The sequence below is a fragment of the Pleurodeles waltl genome, chromosome 9, assembly GCF_031143425.1.
Source record: "Pleurodeles waltl isolate 20211129_DDA chromosome 9, aPleWal1.hap1.20221129, whole genome shotgun sequence".
Lineage (NCBI taxonomy): Eukaryota > Metazoa > Chordata > Amphibia > Caudata > Salamandridae > Pleurodeles > Pleurodeles waltl.
Window position 1 is genome coordinate 872,718,629 of NC_090448.1, and position 21,978 is coordinate 872,740,606.

A 21,978-nucleotide genomic window follows, 5' to 3' on the forward strand; every position below is an offset into this window, starting at 1 on the left:
ATAGATACTCTACACAAACTAGGGTTTTCTATCGATTACCAATAATCTCATTTACAGCCATCCCAAATACAACAATATTTGGGAGCAACACTCAACACACAAAGAGCAACTGCCACTCCAAGTCCACAAAGGGTGCAGTTGTTTCAAAATATAAAATCAAGCATTCAACCAAACCAACAATACACGGTCAGGTTTGTGATGAAACTATTAGGCATGATGTCCTCATGCATAGCTATTGTCCCAAACGCAAGGCTACACATGCGGCCCTTACACCGGTGCCTAGCAAAACAATGGATGCAGGCACAGGGTCAACTCCAAGATCTAGTGTTGATAGACCGCCAAACACACTCTTCGTTTCAATTGCGGAACCAGATACATTTTAAAAAAGGGCGGCCTTTCCAAGACCCAGTGCCTTACGCCATTCTCACAACAGATGCATCCATGATTGAGTGGGGAGCACACCTCAACAATCACAGCATACAAGGTCAGTGGGACAATCGGCAAAACAACTCCACATCAATCACTTAGAACTGTTAGCAGTCTTTCTAGCACTAAAGGCCTTTCAACCCCTTCTAGCCCACAAACACATTCTTGTCAAAACAGACAATATGACAACAATGTATAATCTAAACAAACAGGGGGGGGGGGGGGGCACACTCATCACAGCTGTGTCTCTTAGCACAAAAAAATTGGCATTGGGCAATTCACAAAAACATTCGCCTAATAGCACAATATATACCAGGCATTCACAATCAGTTAGCCGACAATCTCAGTCGAGATCACCAACAAACTCATGAGTGGGAAATACCTCCCCAGATCCTACAACATCACTTCCACCACTGGGGGACACCAAACATAGATCTGTTTGCAACAAAAGAAAACGCAAAATGCCAAAACTTCGCATCCAGACACCCACACCCTAAGTCCAAGGGCAATGCTCTATGGATCAGCTGGTCAGGGATATTTGCTTACGCTTTTCCCCCTCTCCCGCTCATTCCTTATCTGGTCAACAAACTGAGTCAAAACAAACTCAAACTAATACTTATAGCACCAACTTGGGCATGCCAACCCTGGTACACAACACTGTTGGACCTATCTGTGGTACCCCACATCAAACTACCAAACAGACCTGGTCTGTTAACTCAACACAATCAACAGATCAGTCACCCGAATCCAGCATCGCTCAACCTAGCAATCTGGCTCCTGAAGTCTTAGAATTTGGATACCTAAACCTTTCCAAAGAGTGTATGGAGGTCATTAAACAAGCAAGAAAACCAACAACAAGACATTGTTACGCTAACAAATGGAAAAGGTTTGTCTGCTATTGCCAGGCTAATCAAATTATGCCATTAAACTCCTCCACACAAAACATTGTAAGTTATTTAATACACTTACAAAAGTCCAATCTGGCCTTCTCTTCCATTAAAATACATCTCACTGCAATAGCTGCTTATTTGCAGATTAAACATGCAAAATCTCTTTTTAGAATCCCAGTTATTAAAGCCTTTATGGAAGGACTAAAAAGAATCATACCCCCAAGGACACCACCAGTAGCATTGTGGAATCTTAATATTGTATTAACACGACTCATGAGCCCACCATTTGAACCCATGCATTCTTGTCAAATACAATTTTTGACTTGGAAAGTAGCTTTTCTAATAGCTATCACTTCACTTCGAAGAGTCAGCGAAATACAGGCGTTTACTATTCAAGAACCATTTATAAAAATACATAAACATAAAGTGGTTCTCAGGACAAATACACAATTCTTACCAAAAGTCATATCACCGTTTCATCTAAACCAAACGATGGAACTCCCAGTCTTTTTTCCACAGCCAGACTCAGTAGCAGAAAGGGCATTGCATACATTAGACATAAAAAGAGCACTAATGTATTACATTGACATAACAAAACAATTTTGTAAAACAAAACAATTGTTTGTAGCTTTCCAAAAACCACATGCAGGTAACCCTATATCCAAACAAGGCATTGCTAGATGGATAGTTAAATGCATTCAGACTTGCTACATTAAAGCTAAAGGGGAATTACCCATTACTCCAAGGGCACACTCCACTAGAAAGAAAGGCGCCACAATGGCTTTTCTTGGTAATATACCAATGACAGAAATTTGTAAAGCAGCCACCTGGTCTACGCCCCATACATTTACTAAGCATTACTGTGTAGATGTGTTGGCAACACAACAAGCCACAGTAGGACAGGCTGTACTAAGAACATTATTTCAGACAACTTCAACTCCTACAGGCTAACCACCGCTTTTGGGGAGATCACTGCTTTGTAGTCTATGCACAGCATGTGTATCTGCAGCTACACATGCCATCGAACGGAAAATGTCACTTACCCAGTGTACATCTGTTCGTGGCATGTTGTGCTGCAGATTCACATGAGCCCTCCCACCTCCCCGGGAGCCTCTAGCTGTTTCTTTGAATGAAAATTGTAAATATGTATATATTGTTTTTTACTTTACTACACACTATGTACATGCACATCTACTCCATGGCATGGGCACCTCTAGTATCCTTACTTCACAACTCCTACCTCACCCTCTGTGGGGAAAACAATCTAAGATGGAGTTGACGCCCATGCGCAATGGAGCCGAAAGGGAGGAGTCACTTGGTCCCGTGACTCGAAAAGACTTCTTCGAAGAAAAACAACTTGTAACACTCCGAGCCCAACACTAGATGGCAGGAACAGTGCACAGCATGTGAATCTGCAGCGCAACATGCCACAAACCGATGTACACTGGGTAAGTGACATTTTCCATATATATATATATATAGTTTACATAGCAACACCAATTCCACTGTTTTATTACATAATGTTCATCCATTCTGCAGAATGCATGCGTAGAACATGTCTTACGTAGACAAACACAGTTTCTCTCTCTCTCTTAGGAGGCTACTTAAGTCCTGTTGTGTAGTGGGTGCAGACTCCACAAAATAACAAGCATTTGCAATGCACTAGGGTCTCGCATTTGTCAGAGTTACAGCTATTAGCAGTTGTAAACTCCAAACCGGATTTTTCTTGCCACGTTGAAAAAAGAAACTGTGCTATTGCGCTGCTACAGTTCACTCGTAACGAAACCTATGGGCAAAAGTGCAACTATGTAGGTAACCGGCAAAAGTGCAATTAAATATGCAACATGGTCGATATTATGCAAAGAGCTCGACTTCTGCCAAGCGAGATCGCGCTGCGAAAATAGAGAAAAAGTAGTCCACAAACCTGAAGGAAAACAGCGAGCCTCGCATGTTTTCTGTACTTGGTCGCTGCGCTCGAGGAGGGCTAACCACTGGAAAAGACTTGACGTATGCGTGCCTTCCACTAATGAAAGCAAGGAGATTTTAACAGACAAGCCCACGAACCAATGAAAGACACTGGCGTGACGTAGACGGTGCTCTGAGCCCTTTTCTAATTCCTAAAGCGTCTCGCAAGCGATACGCATGCGCAAGCGCATGCAACGCAGGCTCACCCCTAAAAACCACTGACCCTGGACAGCAGACAGTGGGATCCTTGCAGGGCTATGACAACTGATTAAGTATATTCACTGACACCGCTTATATCATTGATACTGGCTATATACCTTTACTCTGCACCCTGAGGAGGAGCTCCGCCTTATGTGCTCAGGGTGGTCTTGTATATTTTCTTGCTACATTTAGTGATGGTGTCATCCTAAAATGCTCCATGCGGCCTTCTCGCATCTCTTCGTCTACTCAGTATCATAACATCTGCTTCTGCTCTAGCCCATTTATACGGATCTCGTAGCCAGCTATCCGTGTCAGGTGCACTGCTAGGTTTCTACACCATTCCAGTGCGTCTCTTTAACAGTAAGAGAGTCTAATCAATAAACCTGCACAGGTATTTGTCCCCTTTTGGTCTTGGCATAATGCCCAATAAGCACAGTTCTAAAATGTTCAAGACAGTACAATCTACAAGCGTGGGAACTGTTTCCATCACTGTCCCCTATGACTGGTGCAACTCCAGACATGCCCAAACGTATGGTAGAAGTCAGCCTCATACTGTCAGCATTTCGGGCATTCAGAGGATGTTCCCTCAAACATAAGATGTATATGTTTCTGGGTGAAGTGAGTCTGGTGTAGATGACTGAATTGTGTGTACTGAAAGCTCGGTTTGTAAAATACTCTCTTGACCTTAAATTGTTTGCTGCTTCTAAGTCGAGATTTCCAGTCTTAAGTCCTTTTCCCATTTGTCTTTGAGTACTGGGTATACAGTGTAGTTTTGTGTATTTAATCAATTATAGAGTGCTGTGATGGTTTTCGTGCAAGTTCTGTGTGACAGTACTTGTAAGGGCCCCAACGTTGGCAGTTACAATATACCTTCTCTCCACAGAATGCGTACTGCATGTTTTATTGCACTATATGCTATTAAGTGTCTAGCAGCTATACCATGTGTCTCATGTGTTGTGGAATGTGCAGTTTTTCCAATGTATATAAGTTGCTGACTTGTGTCATTCCGGTGTCACCCCAAGGTTTCAAATCATTTTAATTTGGGCATCACCCACAGTGTTAGCAGCGGGCGTATTGTGGGGGATTCACACGCCAGCATTTTCTTGCTATCAACATGAGGACGGTCTCCTTATGTATTCTTCTGGAGGGGTTCATTATCCATGCCAGGGTGGACTATCCATTAAGAACCTGTGCTACATCAGCTCACTCCACCAAGGGGCCATCTCCCAGCCAGTGCATCAGCCATTGTAATTGTGCCACTGCGTAGTACATTTTGCAGTTAGGAGCACCTAGGCCACCTTCCTATAGTGAGCGCTGTAATTTACTCTCATCCTTCCATACTGGTGCGGGGTCCCATGATGGTGGGCTGTGTGTGTGGGGCTCTGGGCAGCTGCCCACACTGCCCGTGCCGAGTGCTGGCCCTGGGTCATATAATGCGATACCAGATTGACTTGTCCTGCAGCTGTGGGCAAACATGTTTGCCCCCAGCTTTTTCACTAGGATCTGATGTATGGTGTTGGGTAATGCAGAGAGGGGTCAATCTGATGGCACAACATTTTCCTGGGGCAGAAAACTATGCAGCAAGGACTTTAAGTCGCAGCAGTATTGTAATAGTATTTATATAGCGCTTACTACCCCTGGCGAGGCGTCAAAGTGCTTTTCGGCAAATAGCACGCTACTCGGGAGCCCAAGAGGAATTAGTGGTGGATTAGCATACGGAAATAAGAGTATAGTATTAGTATTATAATGAGTTAATTTGAGCAGATGATATGTGAGTTTGCTAGTTGGATTGACTAGAGTAATGGAGGGATAGAGGAGAGAAGAATCCAGAAGTATTAATTGGGAGTTTATAGTAATAGGATGAGGCTTGGAAGGAGTAAAGGAGAGATGGAGGAGGGAAGAGTCTGTGGAAAGGGTTAGGGAGATCATAGTAGCAGAAGGGGTTTTGGATGAGTCAAAGGTGAGATAATGAGGGAGAATTTAGTAGGGTTGTTTGGGAGATCATGGTAGTAAACTGAGGTTTGGGGTGAGCTAGACGTGGAAGAGGAGGGAAGAGATTAGGCAGGGTTATTTTGGAGATGAAAGTAGTAAAATGGGTTTTGGGGTGAGCCAGAGTGGGGATGGAGGATAGACTTGATAGAGACATGATATAGTGTGATGGGTAGACAAAGCAAAGCTTACAAGAGAGTACATTTATATTATTTTTCTTTATTTTGAATTGTATATGTATATACAATCATTTTGCTTTTAATTTTTCTGATTTATTCATTTTTTTAAACTTTATAATTTGAATTTTATTTATAGATTTTATTTCATTTGTGTATTTAATTTTTCTCTAGTACAATAGGACTAGAGTAATAAATAGATATGTAAATACATAGTAAGGTAATATAATAATGGGTATAGTATGAGAAGAAAAGTAGTACTTGTAATAGTTGAAGTTAATTAGTGTAATTTTCTAACATTAATTTATCTTTCCTCAATTTTTGAATAGCAAAATGCTTATGATAATAAAACATTTGATCAGTATCATATAAAAACGAGAGCAGGGATTCATAAGTATCAAATATAACAACTTATTTAGGAGCTATGCAATGACCTATGAACATGTTAAGCATAGAATAACATACACATATTTATGTATATACACACATATATATACTTACACACCTACACACACACATAGAACTGTGAGTAAATATACATTTGTTAAACAGGTTTAAAGAGTATGTGTATAATTTATTGTTATGACATAGTAGTGATACACATTTCCTAAAGAACTAAACATATCGAGAATATACACATAATCAGATTAAAAATATTTATCAACACAGGCATATGCAGTCTGTTGCTGCTTGAATATGGTGGTTATGTAGGAAAGAGCCAACTCTTGAGTTGTCTTCTGAAGACAAGATAGTTATCTGTGGATCTTACATTTGGGGTAATGAATTCCATAGTTTTGCTGCTTGAACGGAGAAGGATGTACAACCTATTGCCTTTTTCTTGTATGGTGGTGTTCTAAGGCGGTGTGCCAATCTTGAGCTGAGATTTCTTTGTTGAATGTATTTGGTTATTTTGTTTCTGATAAAAAGCTGTCCTGTTCCATGTATAGCTTTGTGGGTGATACAAAGTAGCTTGAAGGTGGATCGCCTCGCAACGGGTAAACAGCGTAGTTCTCTCAAGGCAGGGAAGACCTGGGCTTGTGGCTTTACATGTAATAGTAACCTGGCAGTGGAGTCCTGAATACATTGTGGTTTTTTCATAATAGATGCAGATGATCCATGGTAGAGGCCATTGGCGGCATAATCCAGTTTGGATAGTACAAGAGAGATAGTAGCCTGCACCTTGTGTGGAAATCCGAGGTGGGGGAAGATGCGTCAAGGTGATGAAGCTTGTTGGTGCTAATTTGTCCACTTGGGCATTCATTTTTAACTTGGAGTCGATAGTAATGCCAAGGTTTTTAACTTCCTTGGATAGTTGAGGAGGTGGTCCAAGATCGTCGGGCCAGGCGCACAGTGGGTCATAATTTTTCCAGTCACCACATGAGTATTTTCGTTTTGGAAGCATTTAGTTTGAGATGGCTCCGAGTCATCCAGTGATCAACGGCTCTGAGGCAACTGAAGATTTGTGAGTTTTCAATGTCTTTGGGGTATTCCAATTTAAGGAGTATTTGTGTGTCATCTGCATAGTTGTAGCATGTGAGATGAAAATCATTGATCAGTTCAAGTAATGATAGCATGTAGATGTTGAAAAGCAAAGGTGAGATGATTGATCCTTGGGGGGGAACCCTGATTTTGTGAGGTAGGTTTTGGACAAGAAGGGGGAGAATAGATGATATTAGTTCTGTTTTGAATGTACGATGTAATCCATTTGAGAGCAGTCCCTTCTTTCCGGCTTCATGGAGTCTTTGAATGAGGGTGTCATGGTCAACAGTATCAAAGGCAGATGAGAGTTCCAAGAGAAGTAATGCAGCAACTGCATTGTAGTCTACTGTGTTTTTAAGATCATCCCAGATTGCTATGAGTGCCAATTCAGTGCCTCTTCCCGGGCGGAATACAGTTTGGTAATCTAAAAGTATGGAATTGTCTTCAGTGAATTGTGACATCTGGGCGAATGCTGCTCTTTCTGTCAGTTTGCCCGGGAAAGGTCCATTTGTGATTGATCTGTAGTTGTTGGGGTCCTGCGGGTCTAGGTTTGTTTTCTTTAATAACGGACGTATGTATGCCTTTTTCAGGTCTTCAGGAAAAGTTCCTGTAGTTAAAGAGTTATTGATGATGATTCTTATAGGTGTGGCAGCAGAAGTAGATAAAAGAATGTTCTTAAAGATGTGTGGTGGACAAGGGTCAGAAGGGTAATTGGAAGGCCTGCTTGCGTTGACCAAATCCATAAATTCTCCTTGTGATATTTGTTTGAAGGAGTGTAGAGGCTGGGTTGGTTTATTCTTAGAGGGGATTTTAGGAAAGGGCTTGGTGCTGATGATTTTCTTCTGTTTTAAATAGGAGTCCAATGTGTCTGCTTCGGTTGTGTAATGAGTTGCCAGTTTGTTTGTGAAATCTTGGTTAGTGGGATGACTTTCTTCCATGCATTTAAGTTTTTGAAATTCATTGAGAATTTTACAAAATTCTTTGGTTGCAGATTTAGCATTTAGAATTCTGTCAGAGTAGTACCTTTTTTCTTTTAGCTTTTTTTGATTGATGATTTGTATATTCTGTTAAGTTTGTGTAGCTGCAGTTTTGACTTGAATGTTGTGTGTATTGAGCCAAGTCTGCTGCAACCTTCTGATTTGTTGCTTTATCTTTTTAAGTTCTGTGTTTCTCCAAGGTGTTGATTTTCTTTTGTCCTTTTTAGTATGTCTGAGTGGTATTGGGATATCAAAAGCTTCCTGTAGCCACTCATAAAGTTTTGGAACAGAATTAATTGTATCTAGATCTGTGTTGGATGTTATTTGTGTTTCTAAGTCTTCAAAATTGAGTTTGCTCTATGGTCGATAGATGCATGTATGTAAGTTGTTGTGGGGTATGTTGATTTGTGGTGTTTATGTTGGAAAGTTATCAGATGGTGGTCTGACCATGTGATTGGTGTGATGCTATGAACGGTAACTAGTTCAGGCTTTGCAAAAATGACATCTAGGATGTGTCCAGCGATGAGTGTGGGATAGTGTACAATCTGATGTAGGCTCAATGCATCTAAGCCAATGGTGATAGCTTTTGGTTGGGACATATTGGGTTTGTCAAACCAAATGTTTAGGTCCCCAAGAATGCATAGGTTTTAGTATAATGTAATAAGGTTTGAGACTGTATCTAGAAAAGCGACTTTGAATGTTGAGATGTTAGGTGGAGGTCTGTAAAGGAGGAGAAAGTTTCAGGAGGAAGTTGGAGTAGGGTTGCATCTGGTGAGCAGGGCCTCACAGCCTTGTATGGAAATGTCTGTTTTACTGAGATGTATTTCTTGTTTGAATATAATAGCTAGTCCACCTCTTCTCTTGCCTGTACGGATTTGTGTGATGGTTTGATAGCCCGGAGGAATGGCTTCATGTAATACTGGGGCCATGTCATCTCCCAACCATGATTCCATTATGAATAGTAAGTGAGGTTGTGTGTTCGTGAGCGGGTCATAGATGTGGTGCTTGCTTTTTTGATTGATCGAGCATTTACAGGGAGTGCAGAATTATTAGGCAAATGAGTATTTTGACCACATCATCCTCTTTATGCATGTTGTCTTACTCCAAGCTGTATAGGCTCGAAAGCCTACTACCAATTAAGCATATTAGGTGATGTGCATCTCTGTAATGAGAAGGGGTGTGGTCTAATGACATCAACACCCTATATCAGGTGTGCATAATTATTAGGCAATTTCCTTTCCTTTGGCAAAATGGGTCAAAAGAAGGACTTGACAGGCTCCGAAAAGTCAAAAATAGTGAGATATCTTGCAGAGGGATGCAGCACTCTTAAAATTGCAAAGCTTCTGAAGCGTGATCATCGAACAATCAAGCGTTTCATTCAAAATAGTCAACAGGGTCGCAAGAAGCGTGTGGAAAAACCAAGGCGCAAAATAACTGCCCATGAACTGAGAAAAGTCAAGCGTGCAGCTGCCACGATGCCACTTGCAACCAGTTTGGCCATATTTCAGAGCTGCAACATCACTGGAGTGCCCAAAAGCACAAGGTGTGCAATACTCAGAGACATGGCCAAGGTAAGAAAGGCTGAAAGACGACCACCACTGAACAAGACACACAAGCTGAAACATCAAGACTGGGCCAATAAATATCTCAAGACTGATTTTTCTAAGGTTTTATGGACTGATGAAATGAGAGTGAGTATTGATGGGCCAGATGGATGGGCCCGTGGCTGGATTGGTAAAGGGCAGAGAGCTCCAGTCCGACTCGGACGCCAGCAAGGTGGAGGTGGAGTACTGGTTTGGGCTGGTATCATCAAAGATGAGCTTGTGGGGCCTTTTCGGGTTGAGGATGGAGTCAAGCTCAACTCCCAGTCCTACTGCCAGTTCCTGGAAGAGACCTTCTTCAAGCAGTGGTACAGGAAGAAGTCTGCATCCTTCAAGAAAAACATGATTTTCATGCAGGACAATGCTCCATCACACGCGTCCAAGTACTCCATAGCGTGGCTGGCAAGAAAGGGTATAAAAGAAGGAAATCTAAAGACATGGCCTCCTTGTTCACCTGATCTGAACCCCATTGAGAACCTGTGGTCCATCATCAAATGTGAGATTTACAAGGAGGGAAAACAGTACACCTCTCTGAACAGTGTCTGGGAGGCTGTGGTTGCTGCTGCACGCAATGTTGATGGTGAACAGATCAAAACACTGACAGAATCCATGGATGGCAGGCTTTTGAGTGTCCTTGCAAAGAAAGGTGGCTATATTGGTCACTGATTTGTTTTTGTTTTGTTTTTGAATGTCAGAAATGTATATTTGTGAATGTTGAGATGTTATATTGGTTTCACTGGTAATAATAAATAATTGAAATGGGTATATATATTTTTTTTTGTTAAGTTGCCTAATAATTATGCACAGTAATAGTCACCTGCACACACAGATATCCCCCTAACATAGCTAAAACTAAAAACAAACTAAAAACTACTTCCAAAAATATTCAGCTTTGATATTAATGAGTTTTTTGGGTTCATTGAGAACATGGTTGTTCAATAATAAAATTAATCCTCAAAAATACAACTTGCCTAATAATTCTGCACTCCCTGTATAAGCAGGTAGTTTAGAAAATGTGTTAGTGCTGGTGTTTTGTTTTTGAGAAGGGGGAGCAGTATATTTTGAGCTTGTAACAGGTGTGTTGTTAGATGTGATAACTGTGAGAGGGTCACAATAGTCCTGTTTTACAGTGTTCCTCTTCCAGCAAGCGTAAGAGGCATTTTGTTGGGTCTGTGTGTGTGGGTGGTGGACTTGGTGGCTGAGAGAGATGAAGAGTGTACTTTTTTGTAAAGTAGCCTTATTATGTAATAGACAAGGGGATGCGAAGATGTTAAGAGTTGCATGTTGTTTATTTTGTTTGTGTCTGTTTAGTGTGGAAGGAGTGTGGGTTAGGAGTGGTGGTGGAGCATGTGGATCATAATGTAAGGCTCTAAATCGTGCAATGGATGAGGGGCGGGTGAATGGATGTTGCTGTGTCGGGGTGCTTGTGGTAGATGTTTGTGAAGAGTGAGAATGAAGGGTTAAAGATTGGTCAGGATTTGTATTCTTAATGTAGTCATGAGGATGGGAGTGAGTGTGACGGAAAGTATCATGAAAGTTTGTGTTATTTTGATGTGTTGAAGTGTGTGGTCTGTTTTGTTTCTATGGAATAGTGAGAGGAGATATTGATGTAGTGGTTTTCTGTGAAGGATTTGTATGTGAGTTAGTGCTGGTGAGCGGTAGAGTATTACAGGGGCTGTTAATGTGTTTTGGAGACGAGTGTATGAGGTGTGTGTAAGAGGGGGTGTTTGTGTTAGCTGTGATGACTGGAAGAGGTATTATGTGTAGTGGAGTTTGAGGATTGTATGGTTGTGTGTAATTGGTGAAGAGAGGGGAAGGGTGTTTGTAGGTAGTGTGTTGGAAGGCTGGGTTTAGGTATTGTCATGATAAAAGGGGTTCTGGCAGGAGCAAATTGAGGATAGTGCTGTTGGTTTGTACGAACAGGGAGTGTGTATCTGGATGGCTGAAAGTAATGTATAATGTGGTTTTGTGCTGTGTGGTCTATGGCAGGCTGTGTTAGTGTGAATGAACAGAGTAGTGTGTGCTGTGAGAATGAAGTGTTTTACTGGTGTAGGTGTGGTAGATATATGTATAGGTGTGGTATATGGGGTTTTATGTTGATAGATGAGACGTTGCTATGAGGTAAGTTTGTGATGCATGAGTTGGATGTCTTTGCTGATAATGTGTTTGCATGTTGATGGATGTGTAGGGAGTAAGGTCCTTTCTGGCAAATGGAAAATTGGGCAGCATTTCTGGCGCTAGATCCGACCAGTCCCGTACAGGCCTAAACAGGCAAATGCCCTTGTCCTCTCTGCCCTTAGCCTCGACGTATGGAGGTAAAAACACATTAGAAAAGTCTTCTGATGGTGGTGTACACTGGACACAAATTTATAGCAAGAGAAAATAAGAAATGGCTTCCAACCGCTATTGTATGACCCATGCATCAGCTTACTCTGTTCTAGTAGTTCATACAGGTCAACCAGAAAATGTATTTATACAGAAAGGCAGTGAATCTGATCCCACAACCTGGCACAGCAGAAATGGTTTAATTCAGCTGCTTCGGAGAAGGACTTCTTGTAATGGAACATTGTTCAGGTTCCTGGGTATTGAGCCATTTTGTGTAACTTACATCTTCCCCAAGTGACATGAATCAGACCGGAAGCGTTGACTTAAGTTTATTGCAACTTAAAATCCATCATGGGCAGCTCCGTGTCCTAACCGCCCCACATTTCAATCCATCACTCTCTACATTCCAGGATGGAACTCATATAAATCATAATGTTTTTCCCCCAATCAAACAAGACATAACATTCTTGCAAACCATAAAGAGAATGAGACCTACAGTAAAAAATCCAGTGCTGTGGGATTCAAATACATTGTTGGCGCTGTACTGAATATTAATATTGGGAGATTATATCTTAATAATTAATGTTACAGTGCACTGATACAAAATGAGAAATGTAATGTTAGAAATGTATTCGCTTAATGCCCACATTATGTGCATGATCTTGTAAATAGGCCATCATGTAATGTACGGCACTCCGTTGCCGCCTAGATAGGTTTACGCTATATAAAACGTGCATTACTATATGCATCCCTTCAGGTAGAGAGAAAATAGTGCTATGTACACTAAAGGGGGATTCTCGTTTCCTGTAAATATTTGACACAAACATCAGAAGAGAGGCAGCCCTATACAAGCTTGATCAATTAGAGGGTACAGTAAAACACAACGAACTATGCTCTTTGCAACGTGTGTGAATCTAGAAGTCACGCTGTCACAATAAATTATCGATGTTACCTGTAATAAGAGATGTGCCGCTTGAAGACGTCGTTGTTTCCCGTTCGACCTTCCTTACTTTCTCGTAAAGTGTTCTCTCACTAGCACACACAATTAAACTAGAACATAAAAAAACAATACAAAGAAAGCCAACACGTGGGTGGTTGCTGATCAGTAGGCATGCTTAGTTGCTGACAATCTGTTGTTGTCTATGATTACAATTACTTATGATAAATAACCTGCACTTTTTTAACCAACCACCAGATGGCAGAAGCATGCAAAGCATGCACATCTCTAGTGTTTTTTTGGAAGCGATGCACTTCTTACTGGCAAGTAACTGTTTTTTATTTCAGTTTAGAGTTTGAGTTTGGGGCTGTAGGATTTCAGTAAAGGCTGGCTGGATATAATGTATTATTTGACAGACGTTACTTGTTTGTATGTGTGTGGGAAACATTGTGCTTTAACAACTTTCCGTTTTGAGGTGGGGGAGGGAGTATTCTGGGAGTCTTGTTTTGACGTGGTCTTGTTGACCTATGAAGTGACCGTGACTTGTACATGTGGAATGGCTTTTTCCTCTGGGGGCCGCGGAAGGGGAGATGGGCATATCCGTTCCTTGGTGTTGTGCACTGCAGTAGACATCCATCGTCTGTACCAGGCCGGTACCATACTTGTGATGTTACAGCCTCCCTTGAGGCGGAGAGCTGGACGCCTGCCAAGCTGAGGGTAGGACCCGTTCGTTAATTTGAGACGATCCCCATAGGTTGATTTCTTGGATGTCCACAGGACCTCCCCCAACCCCCAAAAACCCACGCACTTTGTGTTGCGCTCTCCAGATGCTCCTTGGCCGTGCTCCGTATTTCTGACTTCATCATGTTGCTTTCTACTTCGCCTGCCTAATTTTTCAATGTATCCTCCCTGTCCATCCCCTTTTGTGCCCTCTGATACAACCCTGCCCACAGTTCGTGTGTGTGTGTATATATATATATATTTATTTTGTTGGATAATCAGCCAGCCAATTGCTGCTGGCATTTCATAAAAGTGATTTAGCACAAGTAAAACGTAAGTGGTGCGTGCCGTATTAGATCATTTAATAAGAAGTAAAACCAAAGGGAGTGTCTGTCATTCTGTAGATCCACAAGAGTGGTGACATATGCACACAGCAACAGATTCCTCAGCGCGCCTTTTGTTTTTGTTAGTTTTTTTGACGATGCTCCGCATTGGCAAAAACACTTTGCTTTCTACCACTGCTGTTCAGTGTCGCCAAAAGGCACTTGAAAAGCCAGTACGTCTTAAAGATGAGGCCTATTGCCTTTGCCAATGCCTGTTTAGAGAAAAGTTGTGCTAAATAATTTGTCTTTACTATAAAGGTAATGGAGTTCTCATCTGGTTTTCGTGCTTATGCTGCCCCGTACTCTTAATTTAGGACTAAACTGAGTTTAATTTAAAATATTAGGAAGCAGGAGCCTTAAAATTACATGTACGTTTCAATGGTCCATTGCCTTGATTCGTTTGTTATATTTATTACTTTGATATATTATGTTAAGTCCTCACTTCTTTCTAAAATTTAAATGAAAGCGTCGAGAACGTTTCTTGGAAAGTGGATATAAAAAGGCTCTTAGCAATGTACAGACGCGGAAGAACCCTCTTAAGAATGCTTTAAGTATCAGGTGTAGATGTAACCTCATGGGCATTGACAATACCTGAAGCACAAGGGTTTCCTTGGTTCCCATGTCTCCTCTTCCACACATACGGAATACCTGGACATCACGCTTTCCAGGCTCTCAGCCATACGCTTTTCAAGCGGTAGCGGGATTGAGAAGGAAAATGTAAAGAGCAAGTAGTGCACCCTCTCGAACCTCCGCCTGACTCAAAAGGGCTCTTCCTCTTGGTACTGTTCTTGAGCCTAGATCCTTGGGTTCAATAATGAAGTGTATGTCTGCTGAACTTGAGTGCTTACAGCGGTGTACCTTGACATATAAGGACGTCAAGTCCTCCCCAACAACATGTAGCATGCGTCCTCTTCGGATCCACTCCATCTAGGGCTGAACACTCACTGAGGTCACAGCCTAACACCCACACCAGAAGTGGACTTCACATGTTACTATAGCTAGGTAAATGTTCTTTGTATTTCTAACCGTGAACATCACTTCGTTTTGGAGAAAAAAAACAAAATGGAGACCACCATCCTGGTGAAACTACTTCTGCATGGATTCCCAAAATGAAGAAAACCTTTTTGCTCCAGAAGTTTGAATGATTCCGACAAAAACGTCCGCTAGAGAAGTGTAGCAAGGTGGATAAGATAATGGCACAAGAAAATAAGTGAGGAATAACTGGGAGTGGGTAATAGAGTGCAAGTGGTAGAAGAAGCACTATAGAGATACTAGGATATATGTATGAGTTGAGAATAAGGGCATTGCCAAGAATAAAAATGGTAGGGTGCAAATTGGGGGTAGTGTGCTTATGTTTGGTTAGGTATGGTTGGCATAGAAGTAATAGGCCATAGGTGCAGTTAGATGGACTACGGCATACGTAGCAGTAGAGGTAGCCAACTATAAGAAGAGTTAGAGGTTCCAAGTTATATGCAGGCTTAGAAGACTGGGAAAAATAAGAATGGTACAGGGATAAAGAGAGAGGTCCTTGCCAGGGTATAGTAAGAGGGATGAAGAGTGTAAAGAGGGCAAGGTTGGTGGGCGGGGTATGCCCCATGGCTTATCTCCCACAAGCAAGGTAAAATGAGGGTAATCATAGAGTACGAAGAATAGGGATAGTGGTTTTCCATAGTCACTTACAAGCCCCTGAACAAATATTTGACATTTTAACTATATCATTACATTTTTCTTTTACACTTTTCTTCAATAAAAGTGCTGTGAAAAGGAATTCAACCATAGCCTCACAAAAAGATTCGATTCTGTACATCTATTTGGAAAGGGCTAAAAAGCCATATCAAAAGAATATAAGTCAACTTCCACTATGAGAAAGTTCAAGCATAGTTAGAAGTGGGCGTACCAGTAAATTCTCCTCAGGCCAAGCCTGTATGCCGCTCCTAGAGATCACACAAATTCCAAAATTACATCAGAAATCTACAGACCTCTTTCAAAATGGTAACTGTTAGAGTTCATTATTTATTAGTTAGGAAAAGACTGGAAATTATTACTTTTTGAAGGGTATGCAAAGGAAAAAAAAAAAAAATTCGAAAAATAAAATTACTGTATGGCTTAGGTTTGTAAATTAATCACTAGACATCTGGTAAAATGCTATCTGGCCAGATGAGACAAAACTGGAGTATGTTAGTTACCACGCATGACATGTTGGTGAAAACTAAACACTGCATATCTCCACATGAGCTGCATGGCAACAAAAAATACGGCAGTGCAGAAGATGATAATATGGACCTGCTTTGCAGTCGCGGGACCCATATCGCTCACAGATAATGAAGTTCGTGATGAATCTGTTTACATACTAGCATATTGTAGAGGAAAATGTTAGACAATCTGTCCACTAGCTAAAGCTTAGACAAAAGTGGATCATGAAATAGGTCATTAACCAAAAACCAATGACTAAATCTATGGCTGAAAAAGAAGATAAACTGGATTTTGAAACAACCAAGTCAAATCAAGACATCAACTTCTTTGAGATGTTGTGGTAGGACCTAAGAGAACAATGGTTAAACCAAGGCTCTCAAAGAACACTAAGTTCAAGTAGCTTTGTACGGAGAATGAGACCAGAATTCCTCCCATGGGATGTGGGACAATGACAACAAAGGGTATGCTTACTCCACGTTATTGTGCTAAAGGAGGTTCCTTTTGGTACTAAATCACAGGGTGAAATTTTCATCATAAACCTACCAAAGGTTGGCTGAATTTGTTTTCTATTTATTTAATAAATAATGACATGTTAAGACTTGGCGAGAACTGTGTGAAAGTCAAATATGTTTTAATATGTAAATGGTGGTGTACTTTCTTTTTACATGTTATCATTGTAGTGACAACTTCTGTATAGTTATGTGTGAGTGTGAATGTCAGAACTTGAGTACTGCAAAGATGTACAGGTAGCTGAACTCCAGCCAAGGATTGTGTTTGGAATCAGCCTATGAATACCTCCTGCAAGAAGGAAGGATGAAGCAAGAGCTGATGAGGTAATTGGTTCCGGGATGACCTAGGGTGGAACTTCATCTGTTTGGCCGAATATGAATGGAACTTTCAAGTAGGTGTCAGTTGTGTCAAAACTTGTGTCTGAAGGAACTTTTACAGGCAGTGCCCTGTGATCATCTCTGAAGGACAGAGACACTTATAAGCTAGGGCCCACAGCTTGACGCATGAGCCTTATAATTACATGTCCTCTCGGGTCCAGGAATGACTGGACCCGGGAGGCACAAGGATAGCCATGCACCATGTCTCACTGGCAGGAGAGATTGCTTGGGGATCTCATATTCTACCAGGTCAAAGCTTTCCTGGGTAGGACAGAACTTCTCCAGAAATGTAGAGATAACTGCCACTATACTACCATCAGCTGGGAGTCCCAGAGCTTTCAACTTCCCTTTTCATCCTGTGCTGCCATTTGTGCTTCTTTGCATTCAGTTGAAGATAATGTAGAGACAGTGAAAATATTCTGTTTTCCTTTTCCTGAAAACCTGTGACTTAGAAACGTCTTCAACTTCAAGGCCTCCGGATCGCCATGACTTACCTGCCAAGCCAATCCACCCAAGGTGTGTTCCTGCTGAGCTTAAGATTTAAGTTTCTGCCACTCGGAGTATCTCCGCAGCAGAAATTCTAACTCACTGGGACTGGCGGAAAAGGTATTTGGCCTTATGGAGCCCTCCTTGGCTATGGCCTACAACCTTACCCCGCAGAAGGATACCGAGCTCTGAAAAAGTGACTGTCAATGAGGAAATCATGGCCTGGCAAAGGTGCCAAAAGTATCTGGCCAGTGAGAGCAGTTCTTTGGGCATGACATTCAAACTTCTCCCACTCTTAGCTTTTTCCGGCAGAAACAATGGCTTCACTGAGAATGTCATGTCCAACAGCGATCGGACCCTTTGGTTGCTCCAATACCCACTGAAGATTTTTGACTTCCATTTTTGAGACTAAGGGCCTGATTTAGATATTGGTGGAAGGGTTACTCTGTCACAGCGGTGATGGATATCCCATCTGCTGACATCTAAATCCCATTATGTCCTGTGGGATTAAGTTTTCAGCGGACAGGATATCCATCACCATTGTGACAGAGTAACCCCTTGGCCAATATCTAAATAAGGCTCTTAGGGCCTCATTTAGAGTTTGGTAGAGAGGGTTACTCCATCACAAACGTGACAGAATTCCATTCTGCTGTATTATGATCCCATATTAGCCTATGGCAATCATAATACTGCAGACGGTATATCCGTCCAGCTTGTGACAGAGCAACCCATTCGCCAAACTCCTTATCACGCCCTAAGTCCCAAGATAAAACCTCTGACTGAGTTGAGCCTGTTTTCTGTATCTGACTCTCAGTCCATTGTGGTAGACCTGAAATCACGTCTAGATCTTGGTCTACCACGACTAGTTGACCGCGGTTGGCTCTTAATACTTTTTGGTGCTATTTTTATTTCAAATATATCACTGGTTCTTCTTATTGGATTTTTGTCATTTTATTTATTAAAATTAACTTTTTCTAATTCAATTTGGTATTTTTATTGCGGTTTGACTTTATTACAGCTTTGGTACTACATAAATACTTTACACATTGCCCTACGTTAAGCCTGCCTGCCCTGTGCCATACCAACCAGGAGGTTGCAATGAGGTTAACTGAGTGACTCTGAAGATTCACCCTGACCAGGATTGTGATTATTATTGAAGGTGGTGAGTCACCTCCTTGACTAATAACCCAATTTCTTAAGGACCATCTGTAAATGATCTTGATACCTGAGACAGGCGGCATGGCTGTACATGCAGCCCATGCAGTGACAACAGGGACCAAGGGTTGAAAGGATCCATTGCTTCTGATGTGCTTTCAATTCTGAATAATGGTGTCCATCTCAGGACAACAGCACGTGTATTCACAGTAGTGCATCAGTCTGGCAGAAATGTTATTGGCTAGCAGACAACTCACAAGTCCCCCGAGGCTGCCCGAGACAGTAAAGCTATGGTGTGTTGTTGGAGATGGCTTGAAGGGTTACAGATAAATATTATTTGCTAGGAATTTCCATCCATTTATTCAGGAATGGCAATAAATAAGTTAATAATACAAATAGCATGCCAATAATAGACAACATATGCCTATGTTTCCCACAATGTACAATCACGGATTGCCATTAAATATTGGATCAATAATCTTATGGAGAGGCACCCACCACCATTACACTGGGAAGTTTGCCAAGGATGACGCCATTATGCCAAAGAAGGGCTCTATATGTCAAGGAACCACACCATCGTAGGGATGGGCACCATTATGCCAGAATTACACCCAATATGCCAATAACAACCACCGCTGTGCCAGGGCCACCGTCAAGCCAGGGATATCCTTCTGGATGCAGTGGATTTCCACACAATACCTATCTTGATGAACACTATTAAGTCAGGTCAAGCATTATTGTGAGTGGGCACTAGCATGCAACAGATACACAAAATAAGCACAGAATTGCCTTTATTATGGCAAATAAAGGCCCGTGCATTTTGGAACTATCAGATGATACGAGGAACACCAAGTCAGGTCAATAAAAGCCTTTACATTCACCACCTTTCAGATTTTATAATAACCATCCTTAAATGTTATGCCAATACCTGTCCCAATATCCTTATGCCATATGGCCAACGCTGCACTTCTTCGGGAACACTTGTGGTCCGACTCACTCACACACATACACATTCGCTCACACCATTTACACCCACTCCTAACTCTGCTGGGTTTAACTCCTTGCAACCAACTTTTCTGCCAGCGATGGCAGCATCACACGTCATGGGTGGCTCGATATGTGGCTGCCGAACTCGAGTATGTATCGAAATGACCCTGTGTCCAGAACGTGAGCAATTCTGCATACTGCTGGCTGCTTCCACCACACGCCACCAGTGGGGTCTTATACTCTCTGGGCCAATGCTCTGTGTGCCCTTAGACAGACTTGCACCTGATGATGTGCAAAGCAGCTTGGAATTGCCCCCACATGACACTTTCTAGGGTGCAAGAAGCAGGAAACGCATACTGGGGAAATGTTCATATCTGGTGTAAGAAATCGCACCTTTTGACGTGTTTTCCCACATGTTTCGTCTGAGTGTAAGTGACATATTATTGACTGATTTAGTTAGTCAGGTCATGTGTTGTGGTGGTGCTTTCTGGACCCTTAACTCGCTCTAAAGATTGTCTTCTTGTGCCATATTGTGTCACCAGTCAGAAACAGTGATTGCTTGCTAAGGAGCTAGGTTACCCTATTGGGTGATTAGCCGCGCTTTATAAATCTTGATTGATTGATTGATTTGATTACTGAGGTGAGAAGCTGTGGTGAGGAGCGCTTTCACCGGCAATACCCATCTTCCTACAACCCGAAACAAAGTACCTCTCCACCTTTTAATACTTAGTCATACCCTGAATGGTAGTCTTATAATTATGTCATTAATATCCCACAGTCCATCAAACCTGATACTGTAATTAATACACCACAAGTGTCGACAATTGTACACAGGGCTGGCTTTAGGGCGCCTTGGCTGCATTGAGCGCTGACCTGAAGAGGGGGCGCTGGCCTCAGGGTGTAAGAGGGGGGTTTGTTTAGCAATAATTTACATTTAAAAACACCTGCTGCAGAGTTCCTTGTGCGTCCAGCTTTCAGGAAGCAATACAAATGTCAAGATAACTCTAGTGATTAATGTTTCTGCTAGAAAGGAAGAGAGAAGTTTTGTCCAGTGGCAGTTTTTACTCACCATAAGCTTAGAGGGTTCTAACACCTGCTGCCAGAAACAAATCTGTATTTTATGTGGATAGCTGAATGGATTAGTAAAGCCAGCCTTTACCAGTGCTTCAAAACAAATGAAATGTATGTGAGAGAGGAACTATGGAGAGATGGGGGGCACTTTTGCTGGGCGGTAGTGAGGGAATCCAAGGAGGAGGTCATTGGGAGGGGGGAACACCAAAAAAGATTGTCGCTCCAAGCGCCACCAGCTCTAAAGCCGGCCCTGGTTGTACACAACTGTAGGACCTATTACTGAAGGCACTATGTCTATAATTGTCCAAATGACTACTCTCATAGTTGCTTACGTAGAGATATCCTAACCTCAGCATTTTCAGAATGTATTGTTATAATTATAAATGTGTACAACTCAGCATATTTTATTTTCTTATCTTGACAGGCATCGTTGGAGTTGAAGTTTTATCACTGGCGATGACCGATGTCCCTTATGTGGCAGAAAAAGCATTGAAATTGCACATCAGCACTTGGCCTCCTGAATATTTATCTCTAAACTCCTCAGTAAAGGAGGCTGCTCTGGGGGGGGGGGGGGAAGCACTCCCTCTACTTCATTATTAAGAACCTATACAGTATCTTCATGAGCACGATTGATGAAGGCATGGATGCCACTTCACCTTGAATAGCCTTTAAGTGAGCCAGACTGTGGTGCATTAGACCTGCTGACATCTGCTCTGACCACCTGAAAGAAAGTAGTAAGGCACCTCTTTAGCCTTTGTGACACCCACTCGCCTCACCTAGGAAGTGCCTCAAGATGTCACACAGCACTATACTCCACTCTCAATAACTGACTGTTGGAACCTTCTGGAAGTGAGTGGGCCCAGTATCCCTAAGCTAAGCATGGCAGTAGTTGGAAGCACTCTCTTGTATTTAGGACACTACACTTCCTGGATGCTGCTAAATTGGTCCAGTTTCCCGTAGAGTGGTAAATTGGCCTCTCTTCCAGGCTGCTGATAAATTGAATCCTTGTTTTCTAAACTGGTGTATTGGTCCCTCCTTCTCTGAGCTGTTATAGTGGTTGCTGTTACTGGACAATGATAAATTGGCCTCTCTTGCTGGATTCTGGCAAATTGGCCTCTATTGATGGACGT

At 41.9% G+C, this 21,978-nt stretch overlaps 1 protein-coding gene across 1 annotated transcript in view; it reads left to right on the forward strand.

Moving 5' to 3' along the window:
- Nucleotides 1-21,409, forward strand: part of CCDC88C (coiled-coil domain containing 88C) — a 476,272-nt gene extending 454,863 nt beyond the window's left edge. The window contains exon 32 of the mRNA XM_069208171.1: nt 21,273-21,409. Coding sequence (XP_069064272.1) covers nt 21,273-21,288 — 16 coding nt within the window. The 3' untranslated portion in view covers nt 21,289-21,409. The remainder of the gene's footprint in view (nt 1-21,272) is intronic.
- The last annotated feature ends 569 nt before the right edge of the window (nt 21,410-21,978 follow it).